This window comes from Pyxicephalus adspersus, chromosome 4 (genome assembly GCF_032062135.1).
Source record: "Pyxicephalus adspersus chromosome 4, UCB_Pads_2.0, whole genome shotgun sequence".
Taxonomy (NCBI): Eukaryota; Metazoa; Chordata; class Amphibia; order Anura; family Pyxicephalidae; genus Pyxicephalus; species Pyxicephalus adspersus.
The window spans coordinates 60,064,733-60,090,718 of NC_092861.1; the positions used below are offsets into that span (position 1 = coordinate 60,064,733).

The window sequence follows — 25,986 nt, forward strand, 5'->3', positions numbered from 1 at the left end:
AGTACTTAATGAGTACATAATGTTACCATTGGCTAAATGTTGAACTGCATCAGATTTTGTTTCTTTGTCACATATGGTTAACAAGCAGAATATATTTTTGCTTATAATATTGGTAAGAACTATATATATATATATATATATATATATATATATATATAACAAAATATTATATACATATTTTAGCAAATTTCTTACTCTTGGATGTAGTTGCAAGTTAGGTAATGTGTTTTACTATGACATTACTTACCATATTCAATGCCACTGAGCAAGAAGATGAATCCAATAACCACTTTTGTAAGTTTTTGCTTTCTCTTGAGCACATCTGTTTGCAGAAGGAAAAAAATAATATTCAATATAGTACAAGTTTCTAATAGTTGTCAACAGAAAAAAAAATGAATATAGAGTGAAGTCATAATGCCAGAACCCGCCCCCCACTCTCCCATCGCAGGTCTGAGCCTTCGATGGGAGAGTGGGCGGGTTGTTTCTCTGTACCGCCCTAAGCCTGCTATGCATACGGGAGACATGGTCCGCGGCTCTGGACGGTGCGCCACCCAAAGGGGGTCCTTCTCCTGACCCCACTGTGGGGTGCACCGGCCAAAGCTGCGGACCACCAAAAGGCGTACCACCACAGGCTGGGGACGCTGCTTTAGATCAATTTAACAATCAGGATGGTTAAGCAATGGTACATTTTACCAACAGTTTTCTTTCAGAAGTAAACCTTCAAATAGGAAACAGTGGCCTACAAAGGGAGACCAAAAATGTATTCTGTGGGTTCTGGTTTTGTACAGTGCCAGAGATAAAGGTTTTACACTTACTCATAATCATTTACCAAAAATATCAATACAATCCAAAGATGCCTGTGTTTTTCTTACATTTAACTGCCCATTTCAAATGTAACTACAACAATTTTTAGGAATTCAAATCAAGGTTTGGTTAGACCAGTCTAAAAAAACATTTTTTTCTTTTTGGACAATTACAAGCTAGTGTGGTTTGGAACATTGGGCCTGATTTATTAATGCTCTTTAAGACTGGAGAGGATGCATTTTCGATGATGAAGCTGGGTGATTCAACAAAACTGGAATGGATTACTTAAAAGCCATTTGCTTTTTGTTACCAAATGTCTTCAGTCCCGTTCCCTAAGCAACCCCTAAACTCCTACATTTACACTTTCACCACCTCCTAAAAATCTATCTTTGGTTTCCACCAAACATGTTTTCCCTTTAACTTATTAGTCCACATCAGATTTTTCCAGAAGGCCTCAGATGCCTATATGTTCAATGGCAAACTGTGGTCTTGCTTTATTGTTCTGTGTTTTGACAGTAAAGATGTTCTACTACTACTTCTTATTGGGCCATTTTTTTAATTCCCTTGGCAGATTCTTAGGCTTTCTCAACCCTCTCTCTGTGGGCTTCGGAATACTCTTCTCATTTTGGCATAATGGCTCTACACATGTCAATACCAAGAATGAATGAGAATGTCAGACTGTAGATGTAGGATGTAAGAGTTTACAATAAAGTAGATTTCACAGGCGAACTCCCTAAAGAGACTTTATTCATGGACAGGAATACATCATTTTATGTTTTTGGATGTCAGTGGTAATAGTAATGGTGCATAACCTTAATCATATTGATAATGATAATTATATAAATATATATATAAATAATACTTTGTGTAATTTGTTTAGGTGTATCACTTATATCTATTAATACTGTTTGAATAAAGATCTAGTGTTTGCCTGTTGAAGTCAACAATTTCCATGGGATGTAGTTATTACTTTTTACATGACTGTATTATATGCTCTCCCATACTCTTTGTTGGTCAGTAGAGTTACTTATCCTAGTATAGGGCCAATATGGGGGACAATGGAGAATGCCCAATTCTGTCTTCTGAATGTCCAAAGGGGCCAACATAGATTTAGCAAGGCTGCCTATGCGAATAAAGGGCCACATAAAGGGAAAGGGGTACGCCCTCCTGATTTTGTGTCTCAAACCCCTTGTTGGTTGGTGAGGTTACCTTTTGTATTACATAGTAGGTAAGGTTGAAAAAAGACATAAATCCATCAAGTTCAACCACTGGGGAAATAAACATATCCCAGATGTAAAACCCTATAAGACATAGTTGGTCCAGAGGAACAAAACCCCAGGTACAACTTGCCTCAACAGGGGAAAAAAATTCCTTCCTAATTCCATGAGGCAATTGGATGTTCCCTTTTGTTTCAGAATCTTTCTTTTCTTCATTTCCCTTCTCTAAAAAACTGGTGCGTCTTATGGTCCAGTGCGTCTTATGGTCCGAAAAATACGGTACATCTTTTGTTATATTCTTTATATTTTTCAAACGATGCCCTTTTCTTGTTACTTGGTTTTTTTAACATCAGCTGTGAGCCACATAGGTTAAGGAGGCTAAAATTTAAACCTATTACCCATTGGAATATATTTTTAAGTGTGCTTTTGTAGAACAGACTTGAAACAATCCCATTTCCGTTAAGTGTTCTTTGAGGACAATGTTTTCTCCCCATCCAAGTTACTGAGAGCTGCCCTTAAATATAGAAAATTTGCTCTCCTAAAATTAAATGTTTTTATCTTTCCTGTTTTTACTTCCTATTTACAGCTTACAATAAAAGAAATCATAATATGGTCACTGCTACCCAGATTCTCTATTTACATGCACATTTAATGTAAGCTCTGCATTGCTAGAAAGAACTAGGACCAGCAAAGTAACATTTCTGGTTAATGCTTCTAACTCCCCTATTTTGTTTGCTAGACTTCTAGCATTGGTGAACAGGCTCTTTAAACCATTGCTGCTTTTACCATCATTGTTTGCCAAATTCTTTTGTTTTTCAGTACCACTAGTACTGTACAATCCAATGTTTGTTTGTAACATGGAAAGCTCCATACATTTATCCATAATCCTCCCCCCAACTATCCCCAATTCCCCCTCAACTGGTGTCTGACCCCTGACTAACCTTTCTGCCACCTTTTGTTTTACCTGTCCCACCCCCCTCTGTCCTAGTTTAAGTATCCCTCCACCATTCCCCTAAATCTTTCCCCTAGGAACAGCAGACCCCCTTTCATTTAGGTGCAAACCATCTCTGGCATACAGGTTGTACCCTAATGAAATGTCAGCCCAGTGCTCCATGAACCCAAACCCTTCCCTTTTGCACCGGGACTTAAGCCATTTGTTTAGCTGTCTAAATGACCAACAAGAGGAAAAAGGTAGCAAAATATGATTTTACATATGGACTTTGGTTTGGGTAAATATTTTTTTGTTGTATGAACATCCTGACGGGTTCCAATCCTTCCCTACTCCAAGTCTGGAAAGACTGAAATGGTTTTAACCTTAATAAGTGTTGCGCTGTTCACATTTGGTTTTATTAAACCCTTTCTAAAAACCAAGGATGTTTATCACACTGAAAACACACCACTAAGTGAAGCCACCAGGGACAGGAATAATACATTTCCCTAAGCTGATCCCAAGAGATCGTGCACATGATTCAGCAGATTACAGTATGAACACAATAAAAAACAGATATGAACAACTGAGTTCTATTTCTTTCTGACCTGATAAAAAATGGTTGGAGTTCTCCTTCAAGTCTTTATAAAAAAAAAAAATACATCTGCAGTGTGACTAAAGGTGCTCACGATTAGGAATCTAATCAGACAGAATCTGACAATTGACTACATATACTGTAGACGATCCTTGTCACCTGACCTGAAGCCAACAGTCACTCAGCTATATTGGATCCCGTTATTCCTGTTTTACATTCCCATCCAACTGCTACAACTACATTATTATTATTATTATTATTATTATTAATAATAATAATAATAATAATAATAACAAACAGGTTTTTTATAGCACCAATACATTACACAGCACTGTACATTAAATAGGGATTGAAAATGACAGACAGATACAGACAGTGACACAGGAGGAGGAGAGGACCCTGTCCCAAAGAGCTTACAATATAGGAGGTGGGGCATGTATCACACAATAGGAGAGGGATATGTAGTGGTAGGAAGTAGTCAGGGATTTAAAAGACAGAAGAAGATGGGTAGACAAGTTTGAAAAAATGGGTTTGAGTGTGCTTTTAACCTCCCTGGCGGTCTGAATAATGAGTATTTAAAAGTGTTTAAGCTGTACATTTAAAAAAACTCATTATTTTAAATTTCTCACCTCCCAGCCTAAGGCTCACGAGGAGATGCCCGGCTGGCATCCGCTTTCCCTGTCTTCACGTCCCCAACGTTCACACACCGGGGATGCAGATGCCGGACAGCATCTGTGTAGCCTGGAGATGCCCGACCGCCATCGCCAGGGAAAGCAGATGCCGGATATCACTGGAGGACGCTGTGGGCACCGTTGGAGGACGCCGCTGGAACGTCGCAACAAGGTAGGACTTTAAAACTCCCCGGCAATTCCACCCCGAGTGTGGCTTTTGGCACTGAAAGTTAACCCCGAGCCACACTCGGGAATACCGCCATGGAGGTGTAAGGAGCACAAAGTAGGAGCAAGCCGAATAGGTTGAGGAAGACCATTCCAGAGAGTTGGGGCAGCTCTAGAAAAGCCTTGGAGCCATGCGTGTATTGAGGTTATGAGAGAGGAAGTCATTAGTAGGTCACTGGAGGAGCAAAGAGAGCGGCAGGGGGAGTATTTTTACCAGGTGAAGAATTGTGGAGGGATTTGAAGGCAAAGCACAGGAGCTTAAATTTGATTCTAAGGTGAAATGGAAGCCAACGAAGAGAACAACAAAAATTTTCACTGACCACCATCCAGTGTTTAACCCAGAAATATTTTTAAACCAGGTGGGAAGAAATTGGAGGCGGGTTGCAGCCCCTGTATTATGACCCAACTAATCAGTAATCACCCAAAAACAGCCGGGTGGTTACTAAAAAGTGCCGGGTGGTACACCCAGCTAAAAGGGGCTGGGGAGAACACTGACCATCGATAGGAGCATTCTTCCCAACGAACACCAAATGGAAGAATTCTTCTCACTAACCTGCAGTATGAAAAGTATTTTTCCCACTGATTGCCAATGTAAGAAACATTCTTCCTACCGACCGCCAATGTAAGCCGCATTTTTCCTACTGGTCACCAAATTAAAGAAGCATTCTGCTCACTGGCCACCATGTACGAAACATTCTTCCTGCTGACCTCCAATGTAATGTACGGTAATTTGTCAATGTTATAATTATTGATTAGGGCACATACTACACACCCACATGCACATTGCTAAAACACAGGGCTGGACAGGGGGAAACAATTATGTGCAGAGTGTTGTAATTCATCAGAAGCAGACATCCCTTTCCTATACTAAGGTGAGTGAAGAATTATTATTATCAGGCTGCAGTGCACAAACCATATCACATTCCAGCAGGCGTCCTGACATTGAATCCTATCCGCCATTCACAGATAAACACTCTAATCCTGTTTCACTCATTTTCTATGGACAATTCTCAATCCCCATTACTAAACAATCATTCCAGGTATGATTAGATCTGCAACCCTCACTATAAATAAGGGGAAATCATAGTTTAATCTGGATTAGAATGCAGTTTGGGTTACGGATAAGAAGAATTGGAGAGCAAACTATCCCCCACAAAGAAAGTACATTCCATCTTACTGTCATTATCAGCCTGGGGATCCATGTGTTCTGTCCTGTCAGCCCCCAGCTAGTTATTGGGGTATTTTATTATCATCTTGTATATGAGGTCTTCATCTCCAGCCTCTTCTATAAAGCAGTACATGCACCTTGCAGTGCCTGTATGACAATCTCTTTTCCTAGCAGTTATTCTCAGTCACTTCCTATTCACTCCTATACATTGATTCATACGCTCCCATCACGTGATGTAAACATTCCCCCGGCTCCGTGCACTCCATACACTCCTAGCCGCAGTCCCCAAGGTGATGTAAGCCCCGCCCACTTTCCAGCTGACCTTCAGTCTCAAGTCCTAGCCACGGCTCGCTGTTTGAACAAAGACAACTTTATTACGCATGTGAGGAAGACACAATGCTAAGGATGATAAGTAACACTGGCTGCAGCATATTTGTGACGAGGACTTGCTCCTGGTGTACGGCGGTTGCTACGTCGGAATTTAAAGGCGTTCATTACTGTATAAAGATAAAAATACACGTGTCGAAAACCTCTCGAGATAAAAACAAATGAAATGTTATGTGCTGAACTTATAAACCATTATGCTTCCAGCTGAAATACTAGAGCTGTCAGTGCTGACGTGATTTGAATATAAATGTCATCCTTATCTTTTCTTTAATACTGAAATGTGACGCTTTAAGGTGATTACCAAGTAAACATCAACACTAGTTTGTAAAGGGATGACAAATAAGAAAACCATCAGACTGTGACATTTACCCAGCCATCAGTTTTAGTGATCTGATAATAATATGTACTGATTAATGAAATTTAGGAAGTAGAATTCATCATAGATCCACTGACAGGAGCCAGGTACTGTGCTTTTATTAATACTAAATAATATAGGCTCAGTATATAGAATATGATTTACCAACAAATCATTTCCTATCAGCAGTAAGAACAAAACTGAAGACTCCAAATCCACTGTACCCCCCTCACTGCCCGTCTGTACCTTTTCAGCACTCACCTCCACTGCACCCATCCAGGACCCACTGACCACTGTACCTATCCAGGACCCACTGACCTCCACTGTACCCATCCAGGACCCACTGACCTCCACTGTACCTCTTCAGGACCCACTGACTTTCATTGTACCCCTCCAGCATCCACTGATCTCCACTGTACCTCACCAACATCCACTGACCTCCACTGTACCACTCCAGGACCTACTGACTTCCAGTGTACCTCACCAATACCCACTGACATCCACTGTACCCCTACAGGACCCAATGACCTCTATTATGCCTCACCAACACCCACTGACCTCTGGTATACCCCTACAGGACCCACTGACCTCCAGTGTACTTCACCAACACCCACTGACCTCCACTCTACCCTTTAGCACCCACTGACCTCCACTGTACCCATCCAGGACCCACTGACCTCTAGTGTACCTCAACACCCACTTACCTGCACTCCACCCCTCCATGACCCACTGACCTCCAGTGTACTTCACCAACACCATGGACCTCCATTGTACCCCTTCAGCCCCCACTGATCTCCATTGTACCTCACCAAACCCACTGAACTCAACTGTACCCCTCCAGGGCCCAATGACCTCCAGTGTATTTCACCAACACCCAGTAACTGCCATTGTACCCCTTCACCTCCCACTGACCTCCATAGTACCTCACCAACATCCACTGACCTCCACTGTACCACTCCATGACCAACTGACTTCCAGTGTACCTCAACAATACCCACTGACATCCACTGTACCCCTACAGGACCCACTGACCTCTATTGTGCCTCACCAACACCCACTGACCTCTGGTGTACCCCTACAGGACCCACTGACCTCCAGTGTACTTCACCAATACCCACTGACCTCCACTGTACCCTTTAGCACCCACTGATCTCTAGTGTACCTCAACAACACCCACTGACCTGCACTCCACCCCTCCATGACCCACTGACCTCCAGTGTACTTCACCAACACCACAGACCTCCATTGTACCCCTTCAGCACCCACTGATCTCCATTGTACCTCACCAACACCCACTGAACTCAACTGTACCCCTCCAGGACCCAATGACCTCCAGTGTACTTCACCAACACCCAGTAACCGCCATTGTACCCCTTCAGCTCCCACTGACCTCCATTGTACCTCACCAACATTCACTGACCTCCACTGTACCCCTCCAGGACCCACTGATGTCCAGTGTACCTCACCAATACCCACTGACCTCCACTGTACCCCTTCAGCACCCACTGACCTCCATTGTACCTCACCAACACCCACTGGCTTCCACTGTACCTGTCAGTACCCCTCAGTACCCACTGTACCCCTCCAGCACCCACTGACTTCCAATGTACCTCACCAACACCCACTAACTTCGACTGTACCCCTCAAATGCCACTGACCTCCATAGTACCTCACCAACATCCACTGACCTCCACTGTACCCTTTCAGGACCCACTGACCTCCGATGTACTTAACCAACACCCACTGAACTCCACTGTATGCCTCCAGCACCCACTGACCTCCACTATACCCCTTCAGCTCCCACTGACTTCCAGTGTACCTCACCAAACCCACTGACCTCCACTGTACCCCTCAAGCACACACTGACTGCTAGTGTACTACACCACACACCACTGACCACCATGGTGGACCCTTTGCCACCACTGATCTCCTCCACTTGATAATGACATAAGTTCTTTTTTACCTATACTGTAGCAATTTATTTTTCTCCAATGACCCCCTTTGATAACCAACATCAGTGCACACATACAGTGCACCTCCCACTGACACTAATAGCAGATATTATTTTCCTCACACTGACCACCAGTCACTTGCTAGATTCTGATGCTGAGCAAAAAGGAATAATAAACACTTTTGTCAGGTCTATGTAATACACAGAATAGGTAAACATTTGATTCTGATTTGGGATTGAAATCATTCTATCACATTGATTATAATTCTATAATCAGTGGGTGTTGGTGAGGAACACAATCACATATGCCAATGAATCGGTTGTTTTTTCAAGGTGATTGCATACTCAATGATATTTAGATAAAAAAGTCAAGTTTATTTTAAGATCCAACTAGCCCTAACTGTATCTTTCAATATTTCTACACGCTCAATATAACTAAGTACAGTAATGGACAGGTCTAGCATATTTTCCTAATTGCTATACGATGTACTTAAAATTATTACAAATGGTATTGTAATCTAAATTTAGAATTGTACAAAACAATCATTGATTTATAAATAAAAGACTATATGATGTGGGTATGATTCACTTTAATAATACAGCTGTAAGACAGGCAAAGTAGAATTGACTGTACAATGTTAACACTGTGGCACTGTGGCATTATATTAGGCATTGTAGTACAGGCAGTAAAAAAAAAATCTAAAATGTTTTATTATTTACTATGGAAATAGATGTTCTGATGTCATAGTTTCATTACAATAACCTGTTAAAGCCAATAAATAGTGTGAGCCAGAATACTTTTCTCTTTCTCTTTCTCTATTTTTTTTTTTTTTTGATGATGATTAACAATACAAAGACAGGTTTCTACTTGCGCCTACACTGCTGTTGTTCTGGTCTTATCTCTTTTTATTGTTATCCTTTATTGTTACCGATGTTGTTTCTACATCAAACATGTTTTACATGATATCTCTACCTGTCAGAGGCTTTGGTTACCTATTAACTATAATAAATCTGGAGCCTTGATTTGTTTCCTATTAAATGGTAAATATGTAGGTAGGAAAAGTGATAACATTGATTTCTGATAAACATAATTTTGATTGTGGGTAAATACTAAGACTATGTACACACTGATGATTTGGTTAGGCTTGTTTCAGGCAAGAATCTGACATGTGAACAGAGGTTGTATAATGGTGAACAATTGCAATACAATTGAAGGGAGAAGAGCACAGCGGGGTGCTGCCCACTCATTCTCCCCTTTCCCTCTCTATAGAACGGAACAGCGCTGCGTGTATAGCACTTGTTCATTCATCTATCACTCTTTTATCACTGGAACCAATCACAAAAGATTATATCCATACACAATAATTGGACATAGATATGATGCCTATAAGTCAGGATCTCAAACAATGTATGAAGAATGATAAAAGAGGCAATAAACAGCAGACTTTATGTAGATATGAGATGACGGTTGCTATTTTTGTTTTTTTGGGAGACAACTCTATAAATGTGATGCGGAGTTGCTAGTAATACAGGTTATAAAAATTTTATCTGTTCACTAATGTTTTTAATATTTAAAGTGGAATAAAATCAAAATGTCCTCTAAATTTTCCACACCACAACTGTTTCTAGAAACAGTAATGAAATTACGTCTGGGCTAAGACAGGTGGGATAATTACATGAGTAATCTGGATCTGGAAAACAACTTTTCATTGCATGTTATGATAGACTGTAATTTCACTTGACATCTCCACCAAGAAGTGACAGTAAGTGCATCTCCTCTTTCACCTTACACTCCACTCTAAGTTCTCATAAATATCTATGTGTACTTATGCCAGTGAGGGTTGCACTATTGCTACATAAGTCCACCCTTCTACTCCTTTTACCATATGGATTCTCGCTATGGTTTCCTATTATTATGATTATCTGAAATTTTTTTTTTATCCTTCACATTTTAATCATTAATACCTAAAAAGAAAACAAATGCCTTTACAACATCTAAGGACCTCTAAGCAATATTTTTGATTATGGATTCAAGTATGCTTTACCTGGATTCCATTTAATATGGTGGGGGGGGGACCCTTTCTATAATTACTAAATCCACAGCTCACAGGATATTATCTTGGTGGTCAGTGGGAGAAATGCCTCTACTTTGCTGGCCATTGGGAAGAATGTCACTCTTACAGATAGCTAAATGGATCATTGGCGTCAAAATCGACCTAAGAGGCAGAAATTGCTCAAGCAACCTCAGGAGGAACCCTAGCTGGGAACCGCTGCTCTACTATAAAACAAGCTTAGTTATTAGCACAGCCATGCAAAAACAAACTTTTTAAACCCACAGGCATTGTGAGCAAATCAGAAGGGTGAGTACTTTGTCCTCCAATGAACACATAAAAATTATAGTGGGGCCATTATTCTATCCATATCTCAAAGAGAATGATGCATACCAGTCACTGCTGTCTGCAAAATTCTACAACTAAAACTGCAACCAAACTTGGTGAGAATCAAGTGACCACTTTACAAACCTAAGACACCAATGCCTGATTGCAGAAAGCCTAGGATGCACTTGCTGCACTCATTAAATATGCTGTAACTGGAATTGGAACTCATTAGTAAACCTTCCTCTACCTTAATATAAACAGGTGAGGGCAAAAGGTAATGTCCATTTAACCGCACCCTGAAAAGGCTTTGATCAGATGATTGTTGCCGGAAACCATCTTTTGTGATAATTTCCAGTAATGCTAGTTCTTGATCAGTTGTTCATTAATCTGCTGTGGTGGATTAATAAACAAAATCAGTGGACCTCTGGACACATGTTAGATTTTTTTTCAAGATGAGCAAAAAAGGGTTGCAAGAACACGAGTGCCCAGCAGAGAGTAAGGGGAATGGATTCGGAAGGGGTGGGGTAAAATAAATTTGCCAAGAAGGGATTTGGTGTAAATAATAGTGCCCAGCACAACAGCACCCAACAAGTGTAGGGAGGACAACAGCGCCCAATCTTGCTTTAAAGTCTCTGACCGACACTACTGCTCAGTCGCCTTGCCACCCAGCCAGCAACTAAATGTAGGGGTTCCTGGCCTAAGTTTGTGTTTTTTTGGTTAAGCCTAGTGTCCCACTCCTCAGCTTGTAGAGCTCCATACAGACATCTGGTTGACTTCTGATGATTGTCACTTGTAACAATCCTTTATGATTGTTTCCAGTGACAGATGAATGAACAAGTGGTGTACACACATTGCTGTACTGTTTAAAGGGGACAGAAAAGGGGGGATAAGCAAGTGGCACCCAACTGTGTTCTCCTCCATAGGAGTGCACAGTGGCTGTTCTTGATTAGTTGTTTAATTATCCACCAATCTAAGAAAGGCATTTGTCTCGGGTGAGAATCATCCTGCCACATATCAGGACTGGTAAATAAAAGACAGTCTGGGCTCTACAAATAAATGGAACTGCCAGTTAAAGTTTATAAAATTTCTAACAGTGAACTTCACTTATTTGTTAATTTTTGCTCTGTTTAATACACTAATGGAAAGTATTTTGGTATATCTTTTTAATAGGTAAATATTACCTGTTGACCCTGTAAGAAATTCAGTACTATTATGTGTGCGCTTATGTGTTTTTCTGGTTCTTATCAAGGACTACAAAATAATGAACTTTTATGTTGTGGAGGTTAAAAATAGTAGCAAGAGACACTGGGAAAAGCTGACAACACACAGTCCACAAAAATGATGTGTGATACTAAAGAGCTACATGCAGAAATGTACTGCATATTCTTTATCCCTTATTTGTCTTGATATATGTTTAAACAAACAGTTTTCTTTTATATATTACATAGTGTTGTCAGGAATTCCTCAGATAGGAATGTGCTCTGACAGGAAAAGTATATAACGAATAATAAAAAATGTGAGTTCAGGTTAGGCAAAAAAAGCATATGCAATACGCCTTTTCAATACATGTACATTTCTCCATATTTTAGCCCCTTAAACACCATGATGAATGATGTGGTGTAAGGAGGTGGCTGGGGCTGCTCATGATGGAAACTCATCTATTTTAAATACATGTATAATTTATAAGTGACAATTTGTAACAATCTGAATTATTTCAATTTAAGTTAAAGATATTCTCATAATTTACTGTATGCACAGCATGTACAAAATCATGTATGCAAATAGTAAGATGTAACAATATCTATAAAATTCTGCAAGATTTTGTGAATAGAGTACCTGTTTCAAGTGATAATATCTACAGTCAATGAATCAATCATAATTTTACAACAAATTGATTTATTTACAATGGGATAATTCCTATGACAAATGGCTTCCACCTTCTTCACCCTATTACTGAAAAGGAGGATTGTTTCAAAAATTAGGTATATAAAAATGATGGTACAAGTAGAGTATGTGCTCCACAATCTCACTGCTCGCATGTTATACATATTTGCTGCATATTTGATGAAAGGTGTAATTTTCCCTTAAATATGTTGCTTATGCAGTTTTCTTATCTGGATTTGTAACAGCTTTAAATATTGTTGAATTAGTTTCCAAGAATATAGCTATCTTGCCTGCAAAATAAAAAGCAAATATACAAAAATATAGTTTTATTAAATACAAAAACATACAGAAAATATCTGTATTCAATTCCAGGCCAGATCGTTCCATCAATGCAAAATACCATAAAAGAAAACTGTCCCTTTCACATTGCCATATTCAGAAAGCAAGTTTCTTCATCATAAGGTAAATACGGGAATCAACCTCAAAACCATGAAGATTATTCGCGTCTCCCTGTAGTCTCATCAATAGACCACCATATGATACATATGCAGACCTGTAGGAAAGCAAAGCAAGGTAAGTAAATGTTTTGTAACAGAGGAGTAAGAGGAGTTTGGTACTGGAAACTATGAAATACTTACAGGCGAGTTGCAGCTTCTGTGGATGTTTCGTCTCCTTCTATCCTGTACACTTTTCCATACATAACATATTCAAACTGGTCAGCTCTATATATAAAAAAAAAAAAAAGAAGAATCATTACATCTCATGAGTTTGTGGCATTAGAAAGAATGTTAATGTGTTTTCATTTTAAATATTTTTGTTTATTTCAGTTTTCGTGGATAATAAAATACAAGTATATAATGCAGTTCAGTGACTATACTACTAACTTATGGACAAAAAGCAGGGCAGCTGAGAAAAAGACATACTCCTAGCAATACCAGGACAAGGTAAATAAATTGTTTTGCTCACCAGCATGGAGTACTGCACTTGAAAAATTTTTATTGGCTGCATAAAGGAGCTCTAAGGGGCTCAGGGCTCCAGCACATATTTATTTATTAAGTGCCACAAAGGCTTAATATGTTCACTTGGTTAACATAGCAATGAGGTGGGTGGAATACACTGATCCTTTTCTGTTCTGAAATCCCAAAAAGCATTGTGCAGCGTAGTGTGAATGTTCAAATAAATTATGAGGTGAAAATTGCTAACTCCTTTAGCAATCGGCCCATGTGTGTAGGGAAAGGGATTTTTTGGATTTAGCTCGAAGGGTGTACCCAAGTCAAAATGAGAGGGGCTCCCAGAAGTCTAGTGATGCAAGCTATAACCCACCCAGCCTTTGTAGTAATTAGAAATGTGAATGAACCTGGAAGGCCGGTCATCATTGGGGTTGTATTCTCCATCATCCAACGTTCCATCCTCATAAAGAGTGTTGGCAATCACCAAGCGAAATTTATCACCTGAGAACAAAAAAAAAAAAAAAAAAAACATAGGAATTACAGGTATACATTTCAGAAAAGAATTCTATAGACAAATGGAGTATTTTTGCTGTGTCTTTTGGGGTATTTGAAGGGGGAGTGGACAATAGTAGGATATTAAAAGGTAATGCTTAATGAACTCATAATTTGACTTTACCACCCACCCCATCAATCAACCCACAAATATATTCTGATTCATTTTTTGAGTACAGAATGTGCTGGACACACTATACCTTTCAAATACCAGACTATGTTAGCATTAACAATCCCTCTTCTTTAAAGAGCCAAATTAACATTAACTGGGATTTAAGGTCAATGCTAAATTTCAGTTTTCGTGGATAATAAAATACAAGTATATAATGCAGTTCAGTGACTATACTACTAACTTATGGACAAAAAGCAGGGCAGCTGAGAAAAAGACATACTCCTAGCAATACCAGGACAAGGTAAATAAATTGTTTTGCTCACCAGCATGGAGTACTGCACTTGAAAAATTTTTATTGGCTGCATAAAGGAGCTCTAAGGGGCTCAGGGCTCCAGCACATATTTATTTATTAAGTGCCACAAAGGCTTAATATGTTCACTTGGTTAACATAGCAATGAGGTGGGTGGAATACACTGATCCTTTTCTGTTCTGAAATCCCAAAAAGCATTGTGCAGCGTAGTGTGAGTGTTCAAATAAATTATGAGGTGAAAATTGCTAACTCCTTTAGCAATCGGCCCATGTGTGTAGGGAAAGGGATTTTTTGGATTTAGCTCGAAGGGTGTACCCAAGTCAAAATGAGAGGGGCTCCCAGAAGTCTAGTGATGCAAGCTATAACCCACCCAGCCTTTGTAGTAATTAGAAATGTGAATGAACCTGGAAGGCCGGTCATCATTGGGGTTGTATTCTCCATCATCCAACGTTCCATCCTCATAAAGAGTGTTGGCAATCACCAAGCGAAATTTATCACCTGAGAACAAAAAAAAAAAAAAAAAAAACATAGGAATTACAGGTATACATTTCAGAAAAGAATTCTATAGACAAATGGAGTATTTTTGCTGTGTCTTTTGGGGTATTTGAAGGGGGAGTGGACAATAGTAGGATATTAAAAGGTAATGCTTAATGAACTCATAATTTGACTTTACCACCCACCCCATCAATCAACCCACAAATATATTCTGATTCATTTTTTGAGTACAGAATGTGCTGGACACACTATACCTTTCAAATACCAGACTATGTTAGCATTAACAATCCCTCTTCTTTAAAGAGCCAAATTAACATTAACTGGGATTTAAGGTCAATGCTAAAGTCAATATAATGCTGTCAATATAAAGGGTATAAGCTGCAAAATGCACTGATCAGCAATGTCTTGCACAGGGTCACTGTGGATTACTGTAAACATGAAGGACAGGCATGTACACTGGTAGCTAACAGATTAGAAGAGAACCAGTCATAAAAAGAGCCTACAGAGAGGAAACACATTGAAGCAGGACACACTTACAAATGGGCAAGAGAAAAAAAGAAGAGTACAGACATATAGCAGACAAAATGTACTTTTGGTGGCATAATTTTCCTGAAACCAGCCTTTTTTAATAGAGAATGTGAAAAGAAAGTATCATCAACTTACCGAGATCCACGGGATACACCTGAATGTTCACATCAAGAATAAGGTCCATCTTAAAAGACTCACTTTCACAATGCAGCCTGGAAACTGGATATAAGAATAACAATCAAAGAAAAATTCTAAAAAGATTTACATCACTTTTTTGTTCTCTTTTTTTTTGTTGTTGTTCCAAAAAATCCAAGTTTAAAGCGTACCTCTATCAAATTTCCTTCCTTCAGGGTCAATATCCTTTACATCAAAGATATCTTCAAAAAGAATTCCAGCCATGATACCCTACAGAGACTACAGGAGAAAGAATTAAGTGAAAAGAGTGCACAGCAATATAATTGTAAAATATATATATATATATATATATATATATATATATATAAATATACACACATTTACACAAAGATCCAGGTCATTTTCCTCCCACTGATATTGATGTTTAACAGATATGGTTTCTAGTCTCTAAATCCCTTACCATATCAGGTATGACTGTAATCAACTAATTGTCACCAGAATAAGACTTAAGGTGATCTGGGATTATGACAACTGTCAACTGTTGTGTTAACAAAACAGGAACTGAAGAGATATCTCTTTAGTGGGACAGATATGGCAACATAAACCTTGACAGGTTTTACTTTTACTTTTCATTAGGATCTAGCGCTTTTGAAGGCCAAGAGTGCTAACATCTGAGTTGCCAATGTATTAGATGAGTTACTATTAATACGGTGTAAACAATACAAAAAAATAAATACATTTGTTTCAAATCACAAAAAAGTGTTACCTGAAAGTGGTCTTTAAAGGATTTTACCACCACCCAGCAAACCTTTTGCAGTGTACATGGAGATACATACCAGCAGCTCTCTATAGAATCCTGGGGTGAGATAACCCTGAGCACAGGACTTGCACTTGTGAAGATGCTGCTGGCCATTGCATGGCATATGTGATCATACAAAAACTACATGTATATCTATGTCTACAGGTGATGTACATTTTACTCCAAATATAACAGTGTTATCACTAAATAGGGAAATACCAGCAGGACCACCGGGTAACAATATATTAGTATTGTAACATATTACAAGAAAGACAAACAGCTAGTGGAGAACTGCATCCTATTTAGCATTCAGGTGTCCCCATAGGTCCCCTTTACAATCGCTGTTCTTGATTTATTATCTTCGGCATGGGAGGATCTACCACGAGCTCGCCCTCCATGCTATCCTAAGGGGTCTTCTATAAGTCGAAATCACACTACACAGCCCTGCAGCGCACGCCGTCCCCCGCATCATTACACAACACCCCTGACTGACCGCTCATACAAAAAGAGAGAAGGGAGACATACATACGTGTAAACACCCGACCGACAGTCTTCAAAGCACGTTGCACAGGTTAGGAACACCTACTTCCGGGGAGCTGACTTCCGCTTCCGATCAGCTGATTGTCCTGTGATGGAACGCATTGTGCGTGTCATTGCCTCTCTTCTGGTTTGCGTGTGGTGGAAGGCAGGAGGTTGCTCTGTGAGAACGTGAGGGGATTCTTTGCAAATAATTTATTGTTTTAAATGCTGTAACCCAAATAACACTCCTAATAATACTTTTAATGACACTCCTAATAATGCTTCTATTTTTACTCCTAATATTACTCCTAATAACACTCCTAATATTACTCCCAATAACACTCCTAATATTACTTCTAATAATACTCCTAATAACACTTCCAATATTACTCCTAATATTACTTCTAATAATATTTCTAATAACACTCCTAATAATACTCCTAATAACACTCCCAATATTACTCCTAATAACACTCCTAATATTACTTCTAATAACACTCATAATATTACTTCTAATAATACTTTTATTATTATTAAATAGGATTTATATAGCGCCAACATATTACGCAGCAGTAGGTCATTGGAGGAGCGGAGAGAGCGTCAGGGGGAGTATTTTTTAACCATGTCAGAAATGTAAGTGGGACATACTTTTATTAACACTCCTAATAACACTCCTAATATTACTCCTAATAATACTCTTAATAACACTACTAATAATACTCCTAATATTACTCCTAATTTAACTCCTAATATAACTTCTAATAACACTCCCAATATTACTCCTAATAACACTCCTAATATTACTTCTAATAATACTTTTTTTTTAACACTCCAAATATTACTCCTAATAACACTCCTAATGTTACTCCTAATAACACTTCTAATAATAACCCTAATAATATTTCAAATAACACTCCTAATATTACTCATAATACCACTCATAATACTACTCATAATATTACTTCTATTATACTCCTAATAACACTCCTAATAATACTTTTAATAACACTTTTAATACTACTTCAAATAACACTCCTAATAATATTCGTAATAACACTCCAAATATTACTTCTAATAATACTTCTAATAATACACCTAATAATACTTCTAATAATACTCCTAATATTACTCCTAATAATACTCATAATATTACTCCTAATAAAACTCCAATATTACTCCTATTAACATTCCTAATATTACTTCTATTAACACTTCTAATATTACTCCTATTAACACTCCCAATATTACTCCTAATAACACTCCTAATAATACTTCTAATATTATTCCTAATACAACTCCTAATTTAACTCCTAATATTACTTCTAATAACACTCCTAATATTACTCATAATAACACCCATAATATTACTTCTAATATTACTCCTAAAAACACTCATAATATTACTTCTAATAATACTCATAATAACACTCCTTATAATACTTCTAATAATACCTTTAATAACACTCCTAACATTACTCCTAATAACCCTCCTAATATTACTCCTGATAACATTCCTAATAACACTACTAATATTACTTCTAATAACACTCCTAATAATATTCATAATAATACTTCTAATAACACTCCTAATATTACTCCTAATAACACTCCTAATATTACTCCTATTAACACTCCTAATAATACTTCTAATACTATTCCTAATAACACTCCTAATTTAACTCCTAATATTACTTCTAATTACACTCCTAATATTACTCATAATAACACCCATAATATTACTTCTAATATTACTCCTAAAAACACTCCTAATATTACTTCTAATAATACTCATAATAACACTACTAATATTACTCCTAATATTACTTCTAATAACACTCCTATTAATACTCCCCTGTATGCTGGGCTCAGACACACCTGTGTATTTTAAGGAATAAATGCCTCAGCTGCATTGTATTATAAGGCAAGGGACAGACTGCTGTGTACACAAACCTTCACATGTGTGTTCATTCATCACCATTATTACTAAAAATAGGGTGAACTTTACCCCTAGCACTCTGCCAAGCAAATAAATGCATAATGCATGATTTTGTGTGTGGTGGGCTGCGTTGGCCAGGCTTTTCTAATCAATGGCCGCCAATCGCAGTGATTTGCACAAAAACATGAAAGTGTGAGCTGTAACCATGACAACACCTTAATAATCCTAAACTCCAGGCAGCTGTAAAAAATAAATAAAAATAATTAATAAAAACTTGTATTTGTATAGAACTATACAGTGCTTAGTACCGTTTTGAGAAGTTTGGTAGGGTTTCCCGCCTCCCCTTCATAATATCCCACCATATTAGCTTGTAGATCCATTTCATGAGTATCACAAATTAGTTTTTGGTTGTTTTGCAGTTTGTTGACTTCAATATAAAATACATGCAACTCTGTAATCTTTAACAAACACACACACACACACACACACACACACACACACACACACACATATATATATATAGAATTCAAGCAGAATAAATATTTGAATTTGACCTAGTATCAGCCTTTTGCAGCCCCTGTATAGCAGGGCTAAAGTGTAAGAAGAAGCACATACAAGGTGATAGGTGTATTACATTGCATTGCACAATCTTATAAGCAGAAAGTAAATGAGGATGTGAGCTCATGATGTTGCTGCTTAACACTTTTTGTCCCTTCACATATTGTTAGTGGGGAAGAGAGATTGGGCCTGATTTGTTAAAGCTCTCCAATGCTGGGAAGGATACACGTTCATCAGTGAAGCTGGGTGATCCAGCAAACCTGAAATTGATTTCTTCAAAGTCATTTGGTATTTGCTAGCCTCCCTGGAGGTCTGATTATGTCAGTAAGTCGAAAGCGGTACATTGTACATTGCATGGAAATTTGTTGTTTAACCTCCCCAGCGGCAACTCTGAGTGTGGCTCGGGGTAAAAAAAAAAAAAACTGCTGAAAGCGTTAACCCCGAGCCACACTCTGGTAGCTAAATCCATGGTAAATACAACGTTACCTTGTCCGCCGGCGTTCTCCTTCATTCTTCTTCTTTCTCTTTTGTCCTGCCCATCCTCTGGCATCCTCTGGCCAGCATTCTCTGCTTCTGATAAGTCACCCGGCAGTACCGGATGACGTTGGTGCGTTCAGCCATTGCGATAGGGGAGTGGCGGGAACTTCTAATTTATTTATATTGGATTCAATACAAAATAACTATTGAATCCAATACAAGGTAACCAGTATCTTTTTGATCGTTTGAGTGAGTGTTACAGTGTTACTGTCAGGGCTGTGGAGTCAGTTGATAAATCCTTCAACTCCGACTTCTCAGTTTCTGGTACCCCTGTCTCCGACTCCTCTTTTTTTTTTACAGGGTTTTTTACGTTATCTTCAGACTTTTGCATTCAAACTTCACAAAAAAAACTTAGACCCCCTAATTATTCATAAATCAATACATTTATTATAAATGTAAATATAACACAATATTTTTAAACGTTTTTCTCAAGAAACATTAATAAAAATATATATAAAAAAAACAAACAACATAAACTAAAATTATTCAAGAAAACTAACCAAAGAAAAAAATGTACTCGAGACTGTCATTACAAACAAACACATCGATTTATCATAAGTGAAAGAGCCTACGGTCTATGCCTGGTGCAGTATGATGATGCAACCAAGGTGTCCAAACTTTGTAAAATTTGTGCAGAGAGTCGCTGGCCACAGCCGACATTTTTTCTAAGACCATAGTGTCCGACAATCTGGATAGCACTGCTTGAAAACTTAAAGAGGGTTTCCGCCATGCAGCTGCTATCACTTGACGAGTTGCCAAGAGAATAAAGGAGATCAATTTACACTGACTCCTAGACTGAGTAGAACAAAATTTGTGGAGCAATGCAGTCCAGGGGTCCCTCCTAATAGACACATGCAGAACCGATCGCATATAGTTGAAAATCCGTATCCAAAGTTTTTTGACCACGGGACAGTCCCACCATATATGGCGAAAAGTACCGAGGACTTTACAACCTCTAAAACAGCACGGATCACTCCCATTAGCAAATTTAGCAATTCTTACTGGTGTTAAGTACCATCTAAATAGTACCTTGTATGCATTTTCCTGCATGGTTACATTTGGAGAACAATTAGCTATGGTCTGCCATATCCGCTGCCATTCCTCCACGTCTAATTTAGTGCCTAGATCTGTCTCCCATCTATCAACATAAGAGAGAGGATAGGTATCCATATTTATTAGTAAATCGTAAATCATAGATACCTATCCTGCAGAGCTAGAACCCCGAAAACGTGTGATCAGACACCAGAGGGCGTTTTGAGGAAGGCAGCCATAGAAGATTAAATATTTGCACTGCCGGTAGCTCTGCAGCTTATAGTTGAGCCCAAATTGGTGGGTCTTTAAGGCGATGGAGTGCCAATAATGAAGCTAGTTGGGCAGCCTGCATATATCTACTGAAGTTAGGGACTGAAAGTCCCCCTTTTAGTCTATGTCGGTGTAGTACTTTATCTGGTACTCTTGGTCTCCCAGGGTCCCAGATAAATCGTGACACTTTCCTCTGTTCATCTTTCAGTTCTTGCATGGTGACTGGTACTGGAAGTGTTCGAAACAGGTACAATAATTTCGTGAGATAAGTCATTTTTATGGCATGTATTCTGCCTATCCAGGACAGCGGGAGATTTTGCCTTGGAACGCAAGGTAGAAAGCTCACGAAACAAAGGCGGATAATTGGCCTGATATAATGATGACAATTGGGAAGTGATTTTTACACCCAAATATGGAATTACTCTCAACCATTTATAGGCAAAATAAGGTTGCAACGCTTCGACAACTGATGGTGGCAAGGAAACGTTTAAAGCTTTAGACTTTTCGTTATTTATTACTAAACCCGATATCTCTGAAAATTGGGTAAGTAAAATGTGCAAATTTGGCAAGGTCGTAGTTGGGGCTGTTAACGTTAACAATATATCATCTGCAAACAGCATGATTTTGTGCACCGTGTTGAACACTTCTATCCCAGCTATATCCTGATTTGTACGAACTGCAGCTGTCAGTGGCTCGAGGGCTAATATAAACAATATGGGAGAAAGGGGGCAACCCTGCCTGGTCCCCCGCAATATCGGAAATGGGGTTGAGGTATAGCCCATGTATTTCACAGTAGCAGAAGACGAAGCATACAATGCTTCAATCCAGTGCAAAAAATGGGTGCCAAAACCCCATCTGGGAGCATAAAACATAAAACAAATATTGCCATGATAAAGAGTCAAAGGCCTTCCGCACATCTAACGATAGCATCATACTTTCAATAGATTTAGACCGTGATAGATATAGTAGTTGGAGGGCTCTGCGGACATTATCTCCAGCTTGACGTCGTGGGACAAAACCCACTTGGTCGCCGTGGATAAGACTGCTTAGAAATCCATTCAGCCTCGTGGCTAGAATTTTTGCCAATAGTTTCACGTCTATGTTTAGGAGTGAAATAGGTCTATAGTTAGCCCAGGATGTATGGTCAGTCGATGGTTTAGGTATCATAGCAATAGATGCCTTCAAGGATTCTGGATGGAAAACTCGCCCTAGCTTCAAATCGTTAAACATAATTTGCAGATGGGGCGTTAAGGCTGCTGACATTTTTTTGGTAGAACAATGGGGAGAATCCATCCGGACCGGGACATCTACCAATTTTTAAAGATTTAATAGCCAATGTAATTTCTGAGGCTGTGATATCTCTCTGTAACCCCTCCAGATCCATACTCTTGACTTTAGGCAAATCAACATTAGCAAAAAAACGATCAGCTCTGCATGTGTCCAGTGCAGGAGGAGCCGAATAAAGTTCCGACAACCGCGCTTGGAACTCCTGGACAATATCCAGAGGGTTACTAGTTAAGTGTTTAGTGGCTGTACGAAGGGAAATCAGAGCATACTGTGGTGTCAATGTTCGTAATCTTTTAGCAAGCAAAGTGCCAGGTTTATTACCACAATAATAAAACTTATGTCTCGTTCGCTGCAATTGATATGCTGCTTGGTTAGATAGACAAAGGTTCAATTCAGTGCGTGCTTTACGTAATGCAAGTGAAGTACCTAATGAGGGATTCAACTTATGTAATTGGGCTTGTCTCGAATAAGCGGACTCTAACCGAATCTGGGCTTGTGTACACTTACGCTTCTTAGCGGCTGCTAATTGAATAAGGTGACCACGCATTACAGCTTTATAAGCTTCCCACAAAATTGTGGGAGTGGACACTGAACCCGTATTCAAATGAAAAAATTCTGTAGTGAGATCTATCAATTTTTGCAACATTTCTGGACAAGTTAATAGGGAATCGTTAATTGACCACTGTCTAGCATGGGCCTTGATCACTAATGATGAGCATGTTATTACCACTGGGTCGTGATCTGACCACGGTACAGTTGGTATGGCTTACGGTACATGGTTGGCAGGCTTTTAATACAACTGGCAGCAAGGTTCTGGGAACCCATACGTGATCAATTCTTGAGTAAGAATTATGGGAAGCTGAATAAAATGTATAGTCACGAGACAGAGGGTGAAACTCGCACCAAATATCAAGCATACCCAGACTCTGGAAGCAATCCTGTATAGCTTTACTTTCAGAAGAGGAAATGGTAGAAGATTTAGTGCATTTGTCTAGTTTACTGTTGAACACAGTATTAGAATCACCACAGCATATCAAAGTTCCCTTCATACATGACCGAGTTTCCTCCAGCATTCCGCGAAAAAAGGAAACAGAAGGAGATTTGGGGCGTAATGAGACAGAAAGGTGACCTCTGTATGCTGTAAAGTACCACACAAAATCAGGTAACGACCTTCCGGGTCCGCCACCTGATGAGTACAGGTAAATGGCATACGCTGATGAAAGGCTATAAGTACCCCTCTATGTTTCTTAGTTGCTGGAGCATGATAGACCTGAGGATAGCGAGTATGCATGAACTTAGGCGTTGAAGACACTGAAAAATGTGTCTCTTGCATGCACGCTCCGTCTATGTCTGAGGAGTGACAGTATTTAAACACTATTTTCCGTTTGGCAGGTGAGTTTAGACCCTTGGTATTAATTGACATTATACGTAAAGATATTCCATAGACAATCGTGGAGAAATGCTAATGTGAGAGGACCTGATACAGTATAAAAGACACAAAAATTGGCAGTTGAGTACAACCACATATACAAAACACAATAAAAAGCAAAAATAAAAACAAAAAATCAACGAAAAACTAATCGCTAAAAGTAGACAGACAAAAAACATACAAAAAATACCCATAATTGGGTACAACAGGAGGACCACAAGAGCCAAAACAGCTCTAGGAATCCTGAGTAATAAACCATAGTCAGGATCACCTGATCCTACAGTCCAATCCTGAGGATCCAATGTAATCCAATGGGGCGGCATGTATCCAACAATCGGGCTGAAGTGAGAACAAAAGTGACCACGGAGGATTTAAAAAATAAATAAATAAATAAAATAAAAATTGTATTAGCGAAAAGGTGAAAAAGAGGCCCATATGTGCCTGCAGCACGGATAACTAGAAAAAAATGTATCCTGGGGACTTAGATGAGAAGGTTTGAGAGGCTAGACGAGCTAGTGCGTGGGAGCGATATTCAAGGCTGAATGTTGAATATCAACGAATATTCAAAGTTGAGATGTATTGGAGGGACCAGGTGAAGCCAAATATGGAGTGCCTGTGTTCTGGTGGCCGGAAGGCGAGGTTGATGCAGGCGAATGAGAAAGACCAAGCTGTGTGAGACAGGTTTGAGCATCTTCAGAGGTGGAAAATTGGTATTGGCCTCCTTGCGTCTGAAACAACAGTTTGAAGGGGTATCCCCAACTGTATCTAATCCCATTAGCTGATAGGACGTGCAGAAAAGGTCGGAGAGCTCGCCGTTTTGCTAATGTAGAAGAGGCTAAGTCTGCAAACAGGCCGTATTCAACACCCTGAAATTGTAAACAGGAGCTGTTCCGGGCTTTCAATAGGAGAGCATCTTTAGTGGGAAAAAAATGGAACTTCACCACAATATCTCTAGGCGGGCCATTCGCTTTCTTAGGGCCTAGGGAGCGGTGGACCCTATCTAGCTCTAGGCGTTCTAATGGGAGCTCTGGCACCAGCTCTTGGAACATAGCTGTAACATAGCCTTGTAAGTCTATGACAGTTTCAGGAATACCTCTAATGCGTAGGTTACTGTGTCTTGACCGGTTCTCATAGTCCTCCAATTGATCTTTCAGTAGCGAAATCTCTTTTTGTGCTGCGTCCATGTCTTGATCTAGGCTCTCCAACACTGTAGTGGCATCGTCCATTCTGGTTTCCAGGGTATCGGTACGTTGGCCAATCTCACGGATATCCCGGCGTAGTTCCGATATAATGGATATTATAGCTTGGGAGAGCTCTTTGCGAATTATGGCTCTCATTTTTTGTAAAAAGATGGAATCTTCGTTTAGGGTATTCTCCTGCAGACTGTTAGGGGTAGTATCCATGCTTTCCTCAGAGTGAAGCACGGGAGAAGAAGCCAAGGACGCCGCAGGTGATGGCGCCGGCGCCATCTTGGATTTAGGAGCCGCGCCGCGGGACGCTTTGATTTTGATGCCGGACCCATCTGAGTTGCTTCCCGGTGATGTTGTCTGGTATGAGGAACGTAAGAATGTGCCGCAGAGACCGTGTGACACGCTACTTTTCTAGCTAGCAGCCCGAAGTCGAGCGGAGGGGAAGTAGGAAACAACCACCTGTCAGGCTACGCGCATGCGCCCCCACGAAATACAGAATTTTTGGGGCTTTTTTATAGCAAGTGGGATCAGATCAAAATATCTTTATTTTTGGGGGGAAATACGGAAATTTTTCAGTTTTTTTTGATAGACAGCAAATGCTATCAAAATTAAAAATCTGTATTTTTTTTTTTTTTTTTGTAATAAATTTTTATTGAAATTTTCAAAACATACAAGTATCAAAAAGAAAACAGAAAAAAAACAATACCAATATTATTCATAATAGTTATACAAACATAAAATATCAAAACTAACAGCATGGACTAAAACTAAACAAAAAAACAAA

General features: G+C 39.2%; 2 protein-coding genes across 2 annotated transcripts in view; both read right to left on the minus strand.

Annotated features, from left to right (window-relative positions):
* LOC140328630 (major facilitator superfamily domain-containing protein 8-like) overlaps positions 1–5,905 on the minus strand; it is a gene marked incomplete at its 3' end in the record, with an annotated part of 35,821 nt that extends 29,916 nt beyond the window's left edge. Inside the window, 2 exon segments of the mRNA XM_072408392.1 lie at positions 248–322; positions 5,618–5,905. Of these exon segments, the coding sequence (XP_072264493.1) occupies positions 248–322; positions 5,618–5,642 (100 nt within the window).
* A 6,653-nt stretch (positions 5,906–12,558) lies between these two features.
* On the minus strand, positions 12,559–17,153 carry POLR2H (RNA polymerase II, I and III subunit H). The gene is made up of 6 exons (XM_072408394.1): positions 16,970–17,153; positions 15,837–15,924; positions 15,646–15,729; positions 14,892–14,985; positions 13,202–13,285; positions 12,559–13,116 (listed from the first exon to the last, which is right to left on the minus strand). The coding sequence occupies exons 2-6, from the start codon at positions 15,907–15,909 to the stop codon at positions 12,999–13,001; spliced, it is 453 nt and encodes a 150-aa protein (XP_072264495.1). The 5' UTR covers positions 15,910–15,924; positions 16,970–17,153; the 3' UTR covers positions 12,559–12,998.
* Positions 17,154–25,986: the final 8,833 nt, after the last annotated feature.